Raw genomic sequence first — 18,670 nt, 5'->3', positions numbered from 1 at the left:
AATGTCAAACAGAAGACAATAAGCAAAATTATTTGCATCAAGATCTTCTAAAATCACAATTACACGGGAAAAAAAATTAGACTCATTCATCTACCAGAGAAAACCTATTCCACAAGCAATACTTTAGAGACAACTTATTTTAATATGTAATAAAAGGGCATAAAAGAAAATAAAAATAAAATAATTAAATTAAATTAATATAAACTAATCAGACTAGTCGATTTAATATAAAACAGAAAATAAATTAAAATGCAGTTAAAAAATTCAGAACTAAAATGCGATTGCTAGTAAGGGGAATAGTCAAAACGATGAGTTACATTTAATACCCAGTTGTCATGCAAAATATCTTTCTGATGCCTTTTTCTTTCTTTTTTGATATATAAATGTTAATTTATTAATAGTTTTTACTAAGAAGTATTAAGCAATTAATAATTCTTTAAAATAATCCGGCAGGAGAAAATATGCTACAGGAAAAGTAGTAATTGGAGAAATCGCGTTTAATTGAAGTCAGCATCATTAAATTCTTCACGATTTCAACCAATTTGTTTCTTATTATTCTGCCGAACATCTTTTGATTTTTCAAATGGCATCTTTTAGAAGGATAACAAGTGTTTTATTTTTAATAGCGTATCTTTAAATAAGCTAATGGGGATTTTATCGGGTTTATTTTTTATTTGATTTTGGTTAGACACAGGAGAGTCAGTTGCAGGAGATGAAGTAATGCATGAAAGAGCTCTGCTTCTTGATTCTCCCTTTTAGTATCTTACCGTGCAGTTGAGCACTGAAATTTTTTGAATAACACCCTTTAAGCCATACTGACTTCAATTGTTTCTATTTCTCATAGTGCTTAATAACATGATCTATCATCTTTCCGAAGCCCCGCATCCATTTATTGGAGATTTTCCAAATAATCTTTCCTGGTGTTTTGGGAATATGCCGCGATCTGTCAGAACTTGGTTCCTGTAAAAAAAAATCCTAGTATTGCTGCAACTATCATAAAACTTTTTGAGCGTTCTTTGTCTGAGATACCCAGTCTTCGATGCCATTTTTCATCAATCTTCTTTCCTAAGTAGGTCTTCATTTGTCATTTTAACGCAGCAAAACCGAAGTTAACCTTTTTTTTTCTAAGGAGCAAGATTGCTCTATTCTCTACTTATTCTTTCATTGTCGATATGACCATGTTGAAATTAAATTCAGAATATCCATATAATGACCAATTAGTATTTTTCTAATGTCTTTCATGGAAAGACATGAGACATTAGAAAAATACTAACTGGTCATTATTCCCTATTTTCTGACGGAAATACAAATTTCATTAATATATATATATGGAATCTGTTATGATTTTAGTATGTTAGGCAAAGTTTCTATGATATGGTTAATAGCCTTCTTCATTGCTACCATCCCAATCATGAAAAAGTGACACTATCTTCAAGACAGATAAGATGCATGATAGGACTTTGATGACATGTTCAAAGTGGGCAAAAATTCACTTAATAGCCAAGATATAGAAACCGGGCAATTAATTGCAAATATGTGACAAAAGCTCATTTTTTATACATTTTTTGTTTGTTTTTGTTAAGTGATGAGGGTCTAGTGATTATAAAAACAAACATTTAAAGCCCCTCAAAAGAGCCAAAGAGCAATGTAAGAAAACGCTCAAGGCGTTCTTTTAATTTTCTCACATATGAAGACGAGAAAATATTGTAAGTCATTAAAAAAAATCGAGCACGAGATTTTGACGAATTTTTATTATTCAGATATTTCCGATTCCGAAAAACACGTTTTTCGAATTGTGCTTCTCTATCTGAGATATCTCAATACCGCTTTCAGCTAGACCGAAGAAATTTAATACACGATCTTTACTCCAAATTTATTTATTTTTTATCAAACATTGAACTAAATTATGGAAAAAAAATTCGAATTTCGGAATGCTATTCAGAGGAAGCCTGCCTGTGCAGTTGCAACACGATATGATAAAAAGTATGTCAACTCAATAACTACGAGACCTAGAGGGATAAAATTTAGTGCATTTATTTTTTAATAAAATGTGTTGCTTAATTTCATATTTACAGTAGAAAGTTTTATAAAATTTCAAATTAATTCGTCAGCTGGTTGGCCGTATATCGTTCGGTAATTTCACGAGCGCATAAACTTGAAAATTTGAAAACGCAATGATGGAAATATATGAAACTGATATGTGATTATGCGTCTGTAATGGTTCGGTGTGAAAGTTTGGTTTGAATAGATTAGAGGGAAACCAAAATATACAGTTTCTGGTTCTGTATTAATCGGCAAATGTTATTCGCTGATTGGATATTCCGTATTTATTGATCTCGCTAGTGTATAATACAAAAATACATTTATTGAAAAGTTTGTGAGAAAGTTTCATGGAGACCACTCATCAGTTTCGTGGGTTATATTAAATTAAAAAAATATTTGTTTTCTGATTATTTCTCTCACTGAATTCTTCTTGGTCTCTGCCAGCATCAATAATCAATATGTGGACCGAATCCAAAGATTGATACTATTGATCCGATCAATCTTGCCAATTTTTTTTGTTTCATTACACAATAGTAAATGGTGTCACAAAAGTAACCCAAGACTTGAATTTGCCACCATTCCTGCAGTAAAGTGTTCGTAATCCTATTAAAAAACATTTGACATCTAGAGTTAGGAAAATTAGTTTAGAGTTTAATTCAAAATTTAAATCAAATGAAAAACAGTGGTTTTTTTTCCTTTAAATTGTTATATTTTTTATTGAATCTTAAAGTACACAGGATAAGGTTATGTAAGGAATAACACATAGGACAAATGACCTCCTTGTCTTTGCTAGCACATGCGAACTCTTTTGTCGAAATTATGCATGACCTTTGCATAAATGTAGCTGAATTTCGTTAATGCAGCGTTGAATTTCTTTCAATACACGCGTTATTATGGGCTTGTTGGCATAGACATTTGACTTCAAATAACCCCATAGAAATAAATCCAATGGGGCTAAATCACACGATCTAGGGGATCATTTCTTAAATTTTCTAACAGTGGTCGTCAAACTTTCATTATTTTTGAAATATTATTCAACAGTGAAAACACGTTGTTCTATCGAGTAACGCTCTATTTTTACTAACCCTAAACTATCAGCTGCCAAATGGTGTTTCAATAGCGTTGCCAAGGCTTCCCTGCACAAATGATGGCAAATTTAAATCTTGCTTTAATTTTGGATGTCCTTTATAATCAAAAGTAAATGGAGAGTAAGTACACAGAAATCATAAATGCAATATATTATCTATTTTGTATACTAAAAATAAATAATTGTACGAGGAATTTTTAAAGGAATATTTAGTCTAATTCTATCAAGCAGTACTTCTTGAAACTTCCAAAATGCTTATAAATATGAATTGTCAGTGTAGGATATTATCTGAATCTTGCACATCCTTTAAGACGCCTTGCGTGATTATTTCTTTCATAAAAAATATTTAACAAATTTTTAAACTAATATTGATCTAAATGTTAAGTTTCATATAAGTTCAGAATAAGTTTTAATATCGCTACCATCGCATAAAAATTATTTATTTATATTCTATTTTATTATTTATATTCTATTTTATTATTTATATTCTATTCTATCATTTATATTCTATTCTATTATATAGAAAAATCTTTTAATTTTCGACCTTCTGAAGCAAAAGATAATTATTGTTCTTTCTTGAAGGCATGGTTCAAGAGAAAGACAATTTCCGTTGATAGTTAGAAAAAGAAAAAAATGGAGCTCATTAAAATAACCCCTTTTGAAGAGAAAAATGTTAATTTTCATTATTAATTTTTTATAAAAGTAACATTTTAAAGCTTTTTTTTATTTATTAAAGACAAGTGTTCTTATTTTAGGCTTTTCAAACTTTACTAGTTCACAACAAGTCCTTTCTTAACTTTATTTTATCTTGAATAATACTAGCAATGTATCACAGAACTTTAGTTATAAACACACACAAAAAAAAATCTTCTAATATTAATTTTTTTTTACTTTAAAAAATGATTTTTTATTATTTATATTCATATTTGTTCAAATGTCTTTAAACTAATAGATTAAGTGCGTTATAAAACGAATTACCACACCAATCGTCATTAAAACATAACCAATGAAAAAGCATGTTAAAACGGTTTCAGTAATTTCTTATATATTCACCTCATCATATTTTAGGGAAAACGTTTTTTGCAATTTCAAAATAACCAATTTTCCCAACACTATCTAATTGTTTCTTACAAACATGATAACAATACCTAGTGCAATGCAGAGAGTTTAGCATATGATATAAATTTGCTCCTGAGAAAACTACATAAGTGCTATTCGAAACTAATGAGTAATTAGTTTCATATGGCGTCTAACTTAATGAGCTTATAAAGCTAATAATCCTCATGAAACAAGTGCTTAGTTTCGACTTATAATACAGATAATCATGCCATTAGATTCCTGGAAGAAATCAACAAATGAGATTTTAATGAGATGGTTCCTAATTATAATGATTTTAATATCAATGTTAATATCGAAATTCAACAAATGAACTTTAATTGTTCACAATGCGAGGAAAGAATTTCATTTGATCTAAAGATGTAACAATTTATTTTAGCAAAAGTGCATATAAGTTATTATATGAAGAATTTTATAATTATGTAATTTCCATTGATTGCTTACAAATATTTTAATTATTTATTCTAATGATATAACATTAAAGGCTATATTCTGCATTAAAAGATGCTATTTCTTGAGTATATGTAGATAGCAGGAAATAATAACTTTTTCTAAAACACTGAAGCATAAAATTAATCTTCAGAGAGCATGTATCAATTTCTAATGTAACAACATATAGATAATTTATAAATATGCTCACATGCGAAGTCCTGCTAAAATTCTAAACTCCAAATCGTTTCACTAAACAGAAAATAAGAAAAGAGTGATGCAATTTGAACCACAAATAATTAGCAAATTCTATTTTTAGTTGCAAGTTATGAAATTTATAACGATTTTCGTTGACGCAATCTCAATTTATGTCCATAGAATGAAGAAACAGTTTCAATATTTTTATTTAATAATAATTAACCACTATAAAGAAGATTATCGAAGGTACCTCGCTAAGGCATTATCGCCTCTTCACAACGTTTAATGGCATCTTGTCGAAAATATACAGGGTGTTTATAAAGTCCCGGACCCATTTTGATGTTTAATAACTCATAAAATAATAAAGATATAAACACACTTATTGCATTTATTGATGGAATAACTCATATATTTTCCTTTTCAGGTTTGAATATTTTTACTTTTGTAAATATCGTCTGCGCGTGTGGTTAATTTCAGATAATTTCATTTTCCAGTCTAAATATCTGTACTTTTCTAAATATTGTCTGCTTATTAATTGCATTTTTCTCTCTTTTGTTTTTGGCAACTATTGCAATGTTATGTTTACTTTTGATGTGTTTGTTCTATGTAGTACTTTTGTATGTGATGTTTTATTCGAGCGGATTTTAAGGAGAATGCATACACCACAAGAGAAAGCACAGATTTTATGGTGGTTCATAGAAATGAAATCGATAGTGCAAGCACAGAGAAATTTCAGAAGAATTTACCAAAAAGATCCTCCATTCAAAAACAGCATCTTGCGGTGGAGAAAGAATTTTCTAGAAATTGGAAGTATCGAAGATAAGAAACGTTCCAGACGTCCTTGCACAAGTGATTTTGATGTTGAGCGTGTCAGAGAGACATTTTTACACAATCCTAGAATATCTGTGAGATCAGCGGCAACAGAATTGGATATGCCAATTTCGACGGTGTACAAGGTTATTAAGAAAAAATTAAGACTATAGGCATACAAAGTTCAAATTGTTCAAGTTCAACCGAACGATAGGCCTAGGAGGATGGCCTTTGCAACAGATATGCTAAGGAGGATAGAAGATGCTGCTGATTTTCTGAAGAGCATAATGTTCTCCGATGAAGCATCCTTTCATGTTTCTGGCATTGTTAATCGCCATAAAGTGCGCAAATGGCTCTGTGGATGCCGACATGCTTGTCGCTACCTGGCGTGAAATTGACTATCGACTTGATATTCTCCGTGCGACGAAGGGGGCACACGTGGGAGTTCATTGACAAGGGCCATGAAACTTTTTGAGTCTATTTAACCATTTATGTTATTAATTTAAATCTATCTTTATTATTTTATGAGTTATTAAACATCAAAATGGGTCCGGGACTTTATAAACACCCTGTATATTGAGAAATTTCAAAAAGCTTTGTATATGAAATTAAACAAAGTACATCATTCAAATTTTCCCATATTCCATTTAACAGCTATAAAATATATTTATCTTTTGGATAAGATTTTAACAAGAGGAAGTTTGTGTTTAGTTGCCAAATGCAACGAATTTCCGATGTGATTATGATGTAAGGTTTCTGTATTTGGTATACTCAGACAACTGCCATTATGAAAGAAAATTGAAATTTTTTTATCGATATTTAATCTATGTGGAAACTGTATTCTGACTAACAAGAAGGTATAATTTTAATTGAACATTAATATTTTTTTTTTATTTTTAGTTCCACCTGGCCTTACTCAAATTAAAACGAATATATGATTAGTCGATAATTTAAGATAGTCTCTCTATTTTACTTATTTATATCTAAATTCATATGCTTCTAAAGAGAAAGAATCCATCAATACTGAGTTGTATGAATTGAAGCCATCTACGAAAACTTCACTTTCAAAGCTTAAATGATATGTTCTGAGAATCATAACAGTAAACTTAAAAAGATTAGAACATCATTCAATTTAGAACTGGCACTTATTTTGAAACTGTATTTTCATTTTAAAATATAATACCTATGAATTAATTTTAAAATTATGTTAGTTAATATATTATCTGAAATAGTCATCTGCTTAAATCCTCAGCACAACAAAAAGTATTCTTTGAAGTCTCAGTACAAGTCTTGAGAAATAAAATCAAGCAATTATATTTCAATTAATGTGCTCTCATTAAGTCACTGTTTTCTAATTCTTAAAGTAAAAATATTTAATAATAATTATTTTCATATCTATTCGTATGCATTATTTTAGTTTTCTATGCTATATTTTTATTAATAATTATTAATAATTAATTAATTAATAATCTAAATGAAGTTATCACGATAGTTAGCCAATCATTTAACTACCAAACGAAAAAAAAATAATATTCCTGAAAATGACTGCATGAAATTAATAAAATAATTTTGTGATGTCATTCGTAAATCCATTGAGCTGCTGTTTATGAGCTAAATAATTTGAATCATATAAAAATTCATTAAATATGGAAAAGAAGAACAATAAACATATTCATGTAGGATTTAGAATAAACATGGCATTTTGCAATTTATAAAAACAATAGAATTTGTTTTATCTCTTAAGATACTGATAATAGATTTTGTTTATTTCTGCTGGATTATACATGCTTTTCAACTGATTGTAAAGCTTATATATATATATATATATATATATATATATATATATATATATATATATATATATATATATATATATATATATATATATATATATATATATATATTATTTTACCACTGTTAATGAAAAGGATGCGAAAAATCATAAAATGCATGTTATTTATTTTTTATTTCGGGATTATTAAGTATCCTAAATTATTCAAACAATTATAAGAAATATTACATTATATGTTATATTCATAAATTTGAAACAAATTATGAAATTGTTCAAACAAGAAAAAATTCAATTTGCTCACAACAGAATTATACTTTCTTTTTAACCTCAGGAAAGGATACTATATATCTTCTCCAAATTTATAATAGAATTGCCTCATGAAATTCACATATAATAAAGCAATTTTGTGTAATTGATATGTTTCATATTTTTATAGTTTCCAAACATTCCATGAATTAATCAAGTAATATATTCCAATAGAACTCTAAAAACTGAAAAAAGGTCTTTTTAATCTGGCGTAATATTTCACAAATAACAGATTTATTGCTTCTGAAATTTTTTATGTTAAAAAATCAGACTAAAACATACAGTGTATTAAGCTCATTTTTATAGCTGGTCTATGAAATGTCTTTATGACTGAAACTATTGAATCAGAAATCCATATTTAATATGTTGTTTTACCAAACTGGTTTTTACTATTTCTGAGAAAATAAAATGAAAACGTACACATTTGCTCTTCTAAACAACATTTAAAACAAGGTAAACTTTTTAAAAGTGCATTAGTTAATTTAAATTTCCATATGCAAAAAAAAATTAAAAAAAATGTGTCTTCCAAAAACAAGTCATAACAGAAACGGTTATTTAGTAACTTATATTTAAAATTTTTAAAAAATCAGTGATTAAAATATAAATTAATATTATAATTTAATACATATTGATGTAATTTTTACATTTTTTTATTTAATATTGCTATTAATTTCAGCCTACTCTTAAAAATTAGAAGTATGTATTTTTATCAATATTATTTTTGTATTTAAAAATTAATGTTGTGTAATTTAAAAAATAAATAATAAAATAAACTTACTCATTACATTTTTATTAGAACAAAATTTTAATAATGATAATTTATTTTGACAATCATATTTCATAATTTAATTAATTTCATTTTTAAAATTATCTTCAAAAATATCTTGTACTCATTTTATTTATGACGATTTAGTTAATAATTGAAAAAAATCATTTTCTGTAGAATAAATTGCAATTGCTATCTTAAATTTTCTGACAATCAAAATATATTATATTTTTGTAGTCAATTTAAATCATTTATATTTTTTCAACTAATTTGCAATATTTATATTAAAAATTTACCAATAAGTTTGGATATACTTATTAATCATATTCGTAGACATGAACAATAATAACTTCACATAGTTTTCAAATTATACAATAATATGATGTTCTGATATCTAAAATAGTTTCTGCGTAAATGAACTTGAACTTTAATTGCCGTTATTGTGTTTTTTAATCTCATTATATGCCAAATAATTTAATATTATATTGATGGTATATTGATATATTTGTTAAAAATTATTTCAAGATACGTTACATTTTCTCTAGATGTTTTCAACGATTTATATAATAGCTTAATCACATAAAGTGGATGTAGCAACTTCTATCAAAAATTGCTAATAGCTTCATTACATAAAGCGAATGTAGCAAATTCTATATTATTTATAGAGACACAAAACTATTACAACCTGCTTTTGACATCCATCTCTTTATCGAAAATATAACTACAATTCCAACTTCAGAATTTAAGTAAATTGTACTCGTCTATAATCATAAATCGTAGTAAAATACCTGAATCTTGCAATTTCGACATATACCTTACTCATTCATTTTCCACCTTACTAGTAATAAGATTAAACATCGATCCACATGTTCTGGTGCTTTGTAATCTTCCCAGTTCTCAATCAGTGAGATAATTCTGAAAAGGACGGCAAACACTATAAATCCATTTTATGGTCTGTTTATGATGGCAACTAAAATTTCTATGAGGTCATTATTTATCAGCTATTGATATCTTTTGCTGATTTATTTAACGCCTAATTGAAGTAGTAAATTCGATTTACTTATAAAATTCATGAAAAGAAAGGATTTACAATGATTCAGAAACAATTTTATATAAGAATAGCAAGAATTGTTTTAAAAAATAGAAACAGAAGTGATGTAATTTAGAGCTTTTACCATCGATTTCTATAAAATATTCCTAAATATCTCTCTCTAGATATTAGCGCCTGCTGAAGTTAATGGTTGCTAAAAATTTCAGTTGAGTAATTTGTTTGTAAATTTCTCCTAATGCATTATAAGCAAGATACGTTTTAAATTCAAATTTACATGGATATATATATCAATCAATATCAGATACCTTCTGCTGTGATGGTGATTTTTATATCCATCCTGCCTGTATCTTTACATATGCTATTATATCATGAGAAATAACATCAGTGTGTAAAAATGATTGTAGTTTTTCAGAAAAATAATCACATTTTACAATCAAATTTTACAAACAAATAAGTACAGTAATATTTCAAAGAATTTATTAAATTAAATTTATTAAATTAAAAGTTGTATCGAAATTTACTCAACAAGGGAAAATAAGTCGAATCTTCATGTCTTGAACATGAATAACGAGCGATATTCAATTGAAATATTAGTATCAATGATGAAATTTATCAATGATTTGATTTTCACTTCAACTACATATATAGATCTTGAAACTGTTAAAATATTTTTAAAAATTTAATTATAAATGGAAAAAGTATTTACCGAAATATTAGTATAACCGAAGCAATAATTTTTCTGTATTTTAAATCGTTGTAAAAACATTTTTAATCTGTAATATTTTTTAAATGATACTTGAAATGATCCGGAATTTCTTTTAGTGTTAAATTAATTCAAATTTTAAGAATTCACAATGAAAAACATATTTTTCCCTTCCAAAATAAATAGGTATACCAGATTTAGCATTTCCTGATCATGGGTCTGACCTGTATAGCGCTAATATAGGTTCACATACTCAAACGTCTATCCTTATTACTAGCAAAAATTATAGATGAAAATTCAAAAATGATATAAAACATCAAAAAATAAAAACATTCGTTGAATTCTGATTTTTTTAAAAATTTATATATGTAATTTTTATTGCTACTCATATTTCAAAGAAATTTTTCTAAGGAATTGATTGGAAGTATTAGTTAAAATATCAACAATATTTGCTTTCTGTAAAATAGTTAATTATTTCTCAGAATTAAAATTTGCAATTCTAATAGAAATAAATTAAAATATTGTAAGTAGCTTTCTTACATTAATCTAATTAATTTTCCTATAAGACCAAGGATTTTAAAGGTCAACAGGAACTAAATTGAAAATTGAAACCAATATGTTTTGTTCGCTAATGGATTCTAAAACCCTCCGCGCTTTTGCGCATGTGTTAGGATGGGTTTAATTCAGTAAAATGGGGGTATCAGGAAAGATGAATGAAGAAGATGTTTACATTTAACAGTAAAGTAAACTTGGATTGAATTAAAACAGAATAACTGAATCGGACTGAATTAAAATATAATAATAAATCAAAAACGACACGATAGTCATATACACGGAAAAAAAATGGACGAAAAAGTTTCTAAGAAGGAGGAATTCAAGGTCAAAGAATGAAGAATTCCGGAAATGCGCTCATCTTTCTGCGTCTCACCCTTTAGTGAGATAGAATCGTCGAAAAGTGATCGTCTCAGGATACTGAAACGACAGTAGCTAAGAGTTCTACCCAACCAAATAAAACTGCTCGTCTTTTAATTTTACTCTGAAACATTAGCAAAAATCAGTATGAATATAAATCAATTACTTCAGGAGCAAGAACGTAAAAGAAATAGATGCTAGAATCTTATTCATTCAATATCGGCCTTGATTCAGTAAGCCAAACAAAAACAAAAAAAAAGAACTTCCTTTTTAAATATTTAAAAAAAAAAATTATCAGAAAAAATTTATCTTAAAGAAAATTTATGCTATACGTCTATATCAGTAGTATTCTTGTAAATGTTATTTAAATTATTCAACTTTTCAATATATTCATCAGTATTTTGATTTTTTTTTTACAAATCTTATACTTGTAATGAAAATGTGTCCCTGTAGAAAAAATGAAAACAAAAAAATAGTGATTGACTTAAAATGGTATTTTCATTATTTTCTCAGTTTTTTTTATTATTATTTTTAAATAAATTTATTTTATTCAAATACTAATTAATATTTATTCTGAAATCTGAGAAGAAATCCTAAATATTATGATTTATTTTTTATACAAATCGCATAATTGTAATAAAAACTTGTCCCTATAGAAAAAATTTAAAAAAAAAATTAGTGATTTAGTTAAAAATGCTACTTTTACAACTTTCTTGGTTTTGGTTCCTTTTAAATAACATTATTTCCTTCAAATATTAATCAGTATTTTTTTTTTCTGAAAGCTTAAAAGAAATCATATTTATGTAGAGAAATTAATATGCCAGGACAGAAAACTGGAAATTCTAAAGACACCAATGTTAACAATATTTTGCATCTGCGCCAAACGAGCATTTTCTACAGTAGTCAAATGACATAAATTTTATAATAAATCGAGAAAAGAGAATATATATTAATGAATATATATAATTGTCCAAATAGAATAATTTAAACCCTGAAGTATCAATCATGCCTGTTTGAGAATCATCATTTAAAAATTTATAAATGAAACTGTAAAAGCTCAACGCTTATAATTTGTTTCTATGGACTTCACATGTTGTTCATGTAACTCTTTACCGATACTCTACTACATTGCTTGAAATTGGAAAAATTTTACTTACCAGTACATATACTGCAAACGGCATCACAACAGCAGCCACAAGAAGATCCGCAAATGCCAAACTCACAATAAAATAATTAGTAGCAGATTGAAGATTGCGTTCCTTGTAGACGCTTAGAATCACCAAAATGTTTCCAAACACTGCCACCAAGGGTAGAGGAATCATCATGAGGGCCCAGTATACTTTGCCCGCTTGCAGAAAGGATGATGCTTCTTCATTATTGCTGTCGTTCAGAGAACAATTGTTTTGTTGACAAGAAGAAAAGTTATCAAAGACAACAAATTTTGATGCAGAAGTATTTAAATCGTCATATAAATCACTAGAATTCAATAGCTGCAAATTCATTTTTTGGCAAGTTATATAAATTTTATTTTAAATATTGTTACAAGATTCTTTATTTTATAGAATGAAGAAGTTTGAAATATGTTCATCAATTATTGAGTTGTTGCACTGAATTTATAAATTAACTCCTTTTATTTATATTTGAGATTAGAATTTTCTGTAGCATTTTTTTCCGATTTTCAAAATGTTGTTTCTGACATTCCCAATAGGTCAATAGGTGCGTTGAGCTTCTTTATAAATCTCCTATATGCAATTTCAAAGCTCATTTGATATACAATTTAAATTAGAAATCATGCATTCAACAAAGATGACTTTCTTTGTAGAATAATAATTTCATTAACAGTTTTAGTATTTATTTATGAATCATTGTTAAAGGCTTGGAAATAAGATAATTATTTTTAAAACAACATGAAAACTTATTATTTTCTTCAGCTTTTACTATCATTTATGACAATAATCATTTCTTCTATCATATACAGATTGCATTATGTAATTTTTCAATAGTCTGGAAGATTTTTTCATTTTCGTGGCATTTTATTTCGATTTTTAATAATTTCAAATTATTCCTTGTGCAATTTTGTTATTATATTTCGTCTGGAAAGGTTTGATAAGTTTTTTTCAAAAGAATCTTCTTCAATTTGGCATCGTTTTTCCAAAAGGGAAACAATTCTTTTCTTCCATGACACGGAACAAAACTTCTCATTCTTCTCTGAGTTTCATAATCCAAGAATAAAAATTTTGATTCATGTGAATATTGTTGGCAACAAAGAATAAAAACCAGCTGCAGTTTTCCTAAGCGCAGTATGCAATTTCTCAAATAGAAGTTTCTTTTTCTTCAAAAAAAAAAAAAAAAAAAAAGAACGTTTCCAAACGAATTTGGTTCGTAGCACTCAAGCAAATGATTTTTCCACCAATCGGAATTTTCCCAACTATAAATCCTATTCTTTATGTAAAATTCTTTCTGCCAGAGAATTCAATTTCGGCATGATGCAACCTATAAAAGAAGAGAGAACAGAATAGTCACATCAAAAAACCAATTCAAAAGCGCCATTGTCAGCAAAAGAAGTATTATTAATGCTCGCACATGTCAAAAAATATCACCAAACTGCATTCGATTTCTTAAATATTGCGAGAGTGCGAATGACACAAAAGATGAAACCTCAGATAAAATATAGTATTTCCCTTTTAAGGGAAGCGGGCTTTCGTTTATTTAATGGCGAAAATTATTTGCAATTGTGTTCTATGAAAAGCGCAATAGAATGATCAACAACAATTTTTGTTTATACTACAAAAGAGTGAATACTTCATCTTTATGGCAGATAATATTCTAGAATTGTTTCCACGAACTATTTCGTCAGAAAAAATTATTATTTTGCCTGCGGGTGAAATTTCCATTAAGATGAATATTTTAAGTCATTTAGAACAGTATTATGAAAAGAAAAGTAATGGTTCACTCTCAGGAATTTGTATTTTTGATAGTGACTTTTTAATGAAATACAGCTGAATTTTATTATATATCATAAAGTATAGTGTTTTCTGAATTATATTGAAACGAAAATCTATAAATCTTATGCATTCTTATTTTTCATCCTTCTTAACGATGTGCGTATTTGCCAACATCGATTTAGTAATACTTCTGTTTAAAAATAGTAACAATTCTGTAAAAAATAAAATAACGAGAGAGAAGTGTAATTATATAAAAGCAGTGGCAAAATATTGAATATCGGCAAACGAATAAAGCAAAAATAAGATATAACAAATAATTTGAATATAACCATTTTGTTAATAATATTTAAAATATCCCTTTCTCTTCCAAAACACTCTTTATATATCTTTTCATGCATTTCTTATATAAAGCGATAAAACTGTTCATGCATTGCTCGTTATGAAAATTTATAAATCGTTTTATTATTTGAAAATAAGGGAATTAAAATATGTTTAATATTTTTAGGGATATTAAAATACAATCTCGACATCATAAAAATTTATCAACTATTGCTTAAAAATCGTAAACAAAATGATAAAAATTAACAAAAATTATTCTGTTTTAGTTAACGCTCATCATTTCATATATGGGAGATTTTATGCATTTTGAAGGTTGGCAAAATATGTTTTTAATCTTTCTTTCTTTATTTATTTTTGAGAATCTATATGTAAGACTAATCATACCCCAACTTATAAAATATGGAGTTTACAAATGACCATTAATACTCAATCAATGCAGGAAGGAAATTTCAGCAGAAAGAATAAAGTATATGAACAAAATGAACAAATCAAAGGGGAAATATGCTATAATACATATAAATATTAAAAAATACGAACGAGATTATAAAAAATTGTTCACAAGCAAACGGAGATTTTCAGTAATACAGAGGCGAAGGTAAAGCAATCCAATGAAAGATTATTTTTATTTTATTTTTGAAAGAAAAGAAAATATTATTTTTTATATTAATGAATTAAAACAGGTAAAAAAACGCTTCCATTAATAAGCCAATACTTAATGAAAAGTGTACGAAGTTTTATATTGCAGAGCATTTATTAAATTAATTTGGTTTGTTTTCCAGTATGTTTATTTATTTCTGTTTATTTATTTTTCTATATCTTATGGTAGTGATTTTCATATTCCAAAGATTTCATGAATGAAATTACGTTTTTTTTTCTCCTTTCAATAACGCAGATCATTCAGCAATACATATAAAACTTTTGAAGTAATGACGCTTCACTATAAACTAAAATAATTTATTCTTATACTCCAGCGGATCTGTTAAAATATTAATATTTCCAATTTCATTCATGTTTGCTAATCACTATGATTTTAGCAATTCATATATTAGAAAATTATTTCTTATTCGCAGTGAATACAAGTATAAAGATGAGAAATCAGCATTTATCAATTAAAAAAATGGCAAGAATTACAATAGAAAATCCCTGTTAATGTAATAGCATCAGATTTTGTTATGAACATGAAAGCGCAAATCACTTACAAAAAAATTTATGAGTATATCTTTTCTTCAAAGCTCTATAAATTATGCATGCTTAAAGGATTTTAGTATTTCAACAGCTAATGGAAGAAATAATTAAAATTATAAACCTTTATGAAGTTACAGAATATTCTTGTAAATAACTTTGTGAGATATTCACCTTTAAACAAGCTAAAATATTTACATCATCATTGTTGTATATTTCTGCTAATTTTTTTATATATTAGGCTATTCAGTATTCATTGTATTTTGTTTCATCTAATATTATTCAACACAAAGCGATTGCTCTAGAAAGGCTCTGAAAAATTGATGTCTTACCTTCGTTAGTGACTTATCGAAGAGTGCATTTGTTGAAAGGAAGAAAAGTTTGAAGCGGAAAGCTGGTCCCTAAAATATATCAGGGATGTAATAAATGCGATTACAAAAACCTCGGCTCATCTTTTTCTACTTATTTTAACTGGTACACCTACAATAATGAGAACTTCAAATAATTCTGACAAATTTTGTTTCACGATTATCTTCGAATTTTTCAAAATAGGCTCAAAATAGTTTTTGCATTAGCATTCTCTAATTCCTCAGTGTTTTTTGTTTTGACATTGACAATATATATCAAATATTATCATCAATTAAGCAAGTCAAATGTTTAATTTTTATTCATGATAACCAAATGAAAAATAGGATAAAATAAAACTGTGTTTTCATTTTAGTATTTTCTAATATTTTCTAACAGTTAATTTAAAATAAAAGTCGCATGGATGTAGTGCAATTATTTAAATGAAATATATGTTTTCAAATGTTCAATTATTATGAAATCAGTTCTTGTAAAAGAATCTGGTTTTGTGCATGCAAATTTGGTTTAAAGTTGGTTTTTTTTCATGTAAATTTTTTTTTTATATTTTAGCACTGGTGAATTTTTTAGGTGGAAACGATTTTCAATGATCTTCGCTTAACTTAATTCTGTCGTTGAAGTCATTATTTTTCAATCTTCAAGCTGTGGTTACTGAAAAAAAATCTAAAGTCATTTATCAAGTTTTAGAAATAAAAATAACTTTAAATTTCTTATCACTGCATTGTGCTTTATGTGCAAATAAGGTTCAAAATTATCTTAAATTAATTGTATTGATAATAAATTAATCATTTTTATAAATGAAACTAAAATTACCTGATTTATATTATTTGATCCAAACATGTAAAATTAAATTTTTATAAATGCGAATAAAGATTAAGAAAATGCACCAAATTAAAGTAATAACTGGGTATACGGAATATAAAGGGTGTCCACTCTTTCCACTCTAAAATTTTTAATTTGTTAGGCATAATTCTTCTACCGATTATCCTATAAATTGTTTGAAGAATTATACTTTGTATTGTTTGAAGCAATATTTTGTATTGCTGTAAAAATAATTAAAAAAATTAATATAATTCTCGAATTATATTAAGCCTATTTTACAAATTTTTGTTTGCCATTCTAAAATTTCTAACAGTAAAATACCATTTTTCTGCGACCAAGACTGACCAAGCTCATTTTGAGCGATTTTAAACCATTTCAGTCGTTGCCTTTTGGGACAATAAACAGATAGTGCTTACTAAAGGTTCCCATTGATTGGTTCAAAATAACCAAATTTAAATCGTTAAATATCGATCTATTTGCTTTTTAAAGTTAATTCTTATGTATCTAAAACACTAGAGTGCCAAAAATATTTTATTAAATATGACTAATAAAACTAAATTATAGTCCAAAAATGTCGGTTTTTCTTAGTAGAATGTTGATCTATTGATTCAAATAATTAAAATATAATTAATATTTTGCGTCATTTAAATATTTCTTATACCTGTCCTATATCCAATAGATCAGTGTGCTTAAATTTAATGGTTTTGAAATTAGCAATTGAGCCACAATTGAATAGCATGTCTTGGAAGCACGGTGCTGAATTACAAATATAGGTTAAAAAAAATTAAAAATTCATAATAATTTTCAGAAACAACTTCTTGTTTCAAACATTGATATTATTATTGGCAAAAACAGCATCATAAGGATTGCCTGTAAGGTATATGCAGATGAAGAATATCGTTGATACATATTGTAAAAAAAAGTTTGAAATTAATATTTGAAATTGTAGTTAATGGAATTAATTATAAATTAATGCGTATCACCAGTAGCAAATTATTGTGAATAAGTGAAATCATAATAAGCTGGAAGCACCAGCTCTGTTGAAATGTCCACTTTAGAGGAGAAAATGTATAACAGAAATTTTATTGGCTTATGTCGTTGAGTTGATAATCTATACTTATAATAAAGCTCAATGTGTGTGTGTGTGTGTGTGTGTGTGTGTGTGTGTGTGTGTGTGTTGGCGCTCTACAGGCCAGGTCATTTGACATACAGCTATCATATTTGATACATGTATGCCTTAGAGGTCGGAATGTGCACCTGGGTTCCCTTTTTTGAAATTTTAATTAGAATTTTAATTATTAATTAAAAACTTACTTTTCCGCCAAAAAAATCTTCCATTTTCCCCACCGCCAACTTTTCCACCAAAAAAATCTTCCGTTTTCTCCACCGTCAAATGAGTAAGGCTTCATTTTTTTTTCTCCCAACAGTAATGAGGCTAGGGTTAAAATTTTTCGGCGGATTATTTCAAACGATTCTGTTTATTTTCTTAATGTTTTATGCATTTAAAATTAAACATTGTTAATTAATCCATGTTTCAGATTCATTTTGAAGTACTTTTGAATTAAAATAACACAGAATAAAGGAAATTAAAAATGTAAAATCTGCATAGCGTTACCCCAACTGGCGTAGAAAAATTCACGCAGTTGCGTTACCGTAAATAACGAAGAAAATTCACGCCTGCGCATTGTGTTCTGATTGTTGCCATGACAACCATTATCAACGGATGATTTAAATTATTTTTAGGTTAGTTGCATGGTTTTGTAAGTAAATTGTATTTATGTTAGTTCTGTATTTTTTGTATATGCT

At 27.1% G+C, this 18,670-nt stretch overlaps 1 protein-coding gene across 1 annotated transcript in view; it reads right to left on the bottom strand.

Annotated features, from left to right (window-relative positions):
* Positions 1-13,024, bottom strand: part of LOC129969708 (dopamine D2-like receptor) — a 199,494-nt gene extending 186,470 nt beyond the window's left edge. The window contains exon 1 of the mRNA XM_056084404.1: positions 12,371-13,024. Coding sequence (XP_055940379.1) covers positions 12,371-12,715 — 345 coding nt within the window. The 5' untranslated portion in view covers positions 12,716-13,024. The remainder of the gene's footprint in view (positions 1-12,370) is intronic.
* Positions 13,025-18,670: the final 5,646 nt, after the last annotated feature.

The sequence above is a fragment of the Argiope bruennichi genome, chromosome 5 (assembly GCF_947563725.1).
Source record: "Argiope bruennichi chromosome 5, qqArgBrue1.1, whole genome shotgun sequence".
Lineage (NCBI taxonomy): Eukaryota > Metazoa > Arthropoda > Arachnida > Araneae > Araneidae > Argiope > Argiope bruennichi.
Note: the sequence above shows the minus strand (reverse complement) of the source record. Positions and strands in the feature narration are given on the sequence as shown.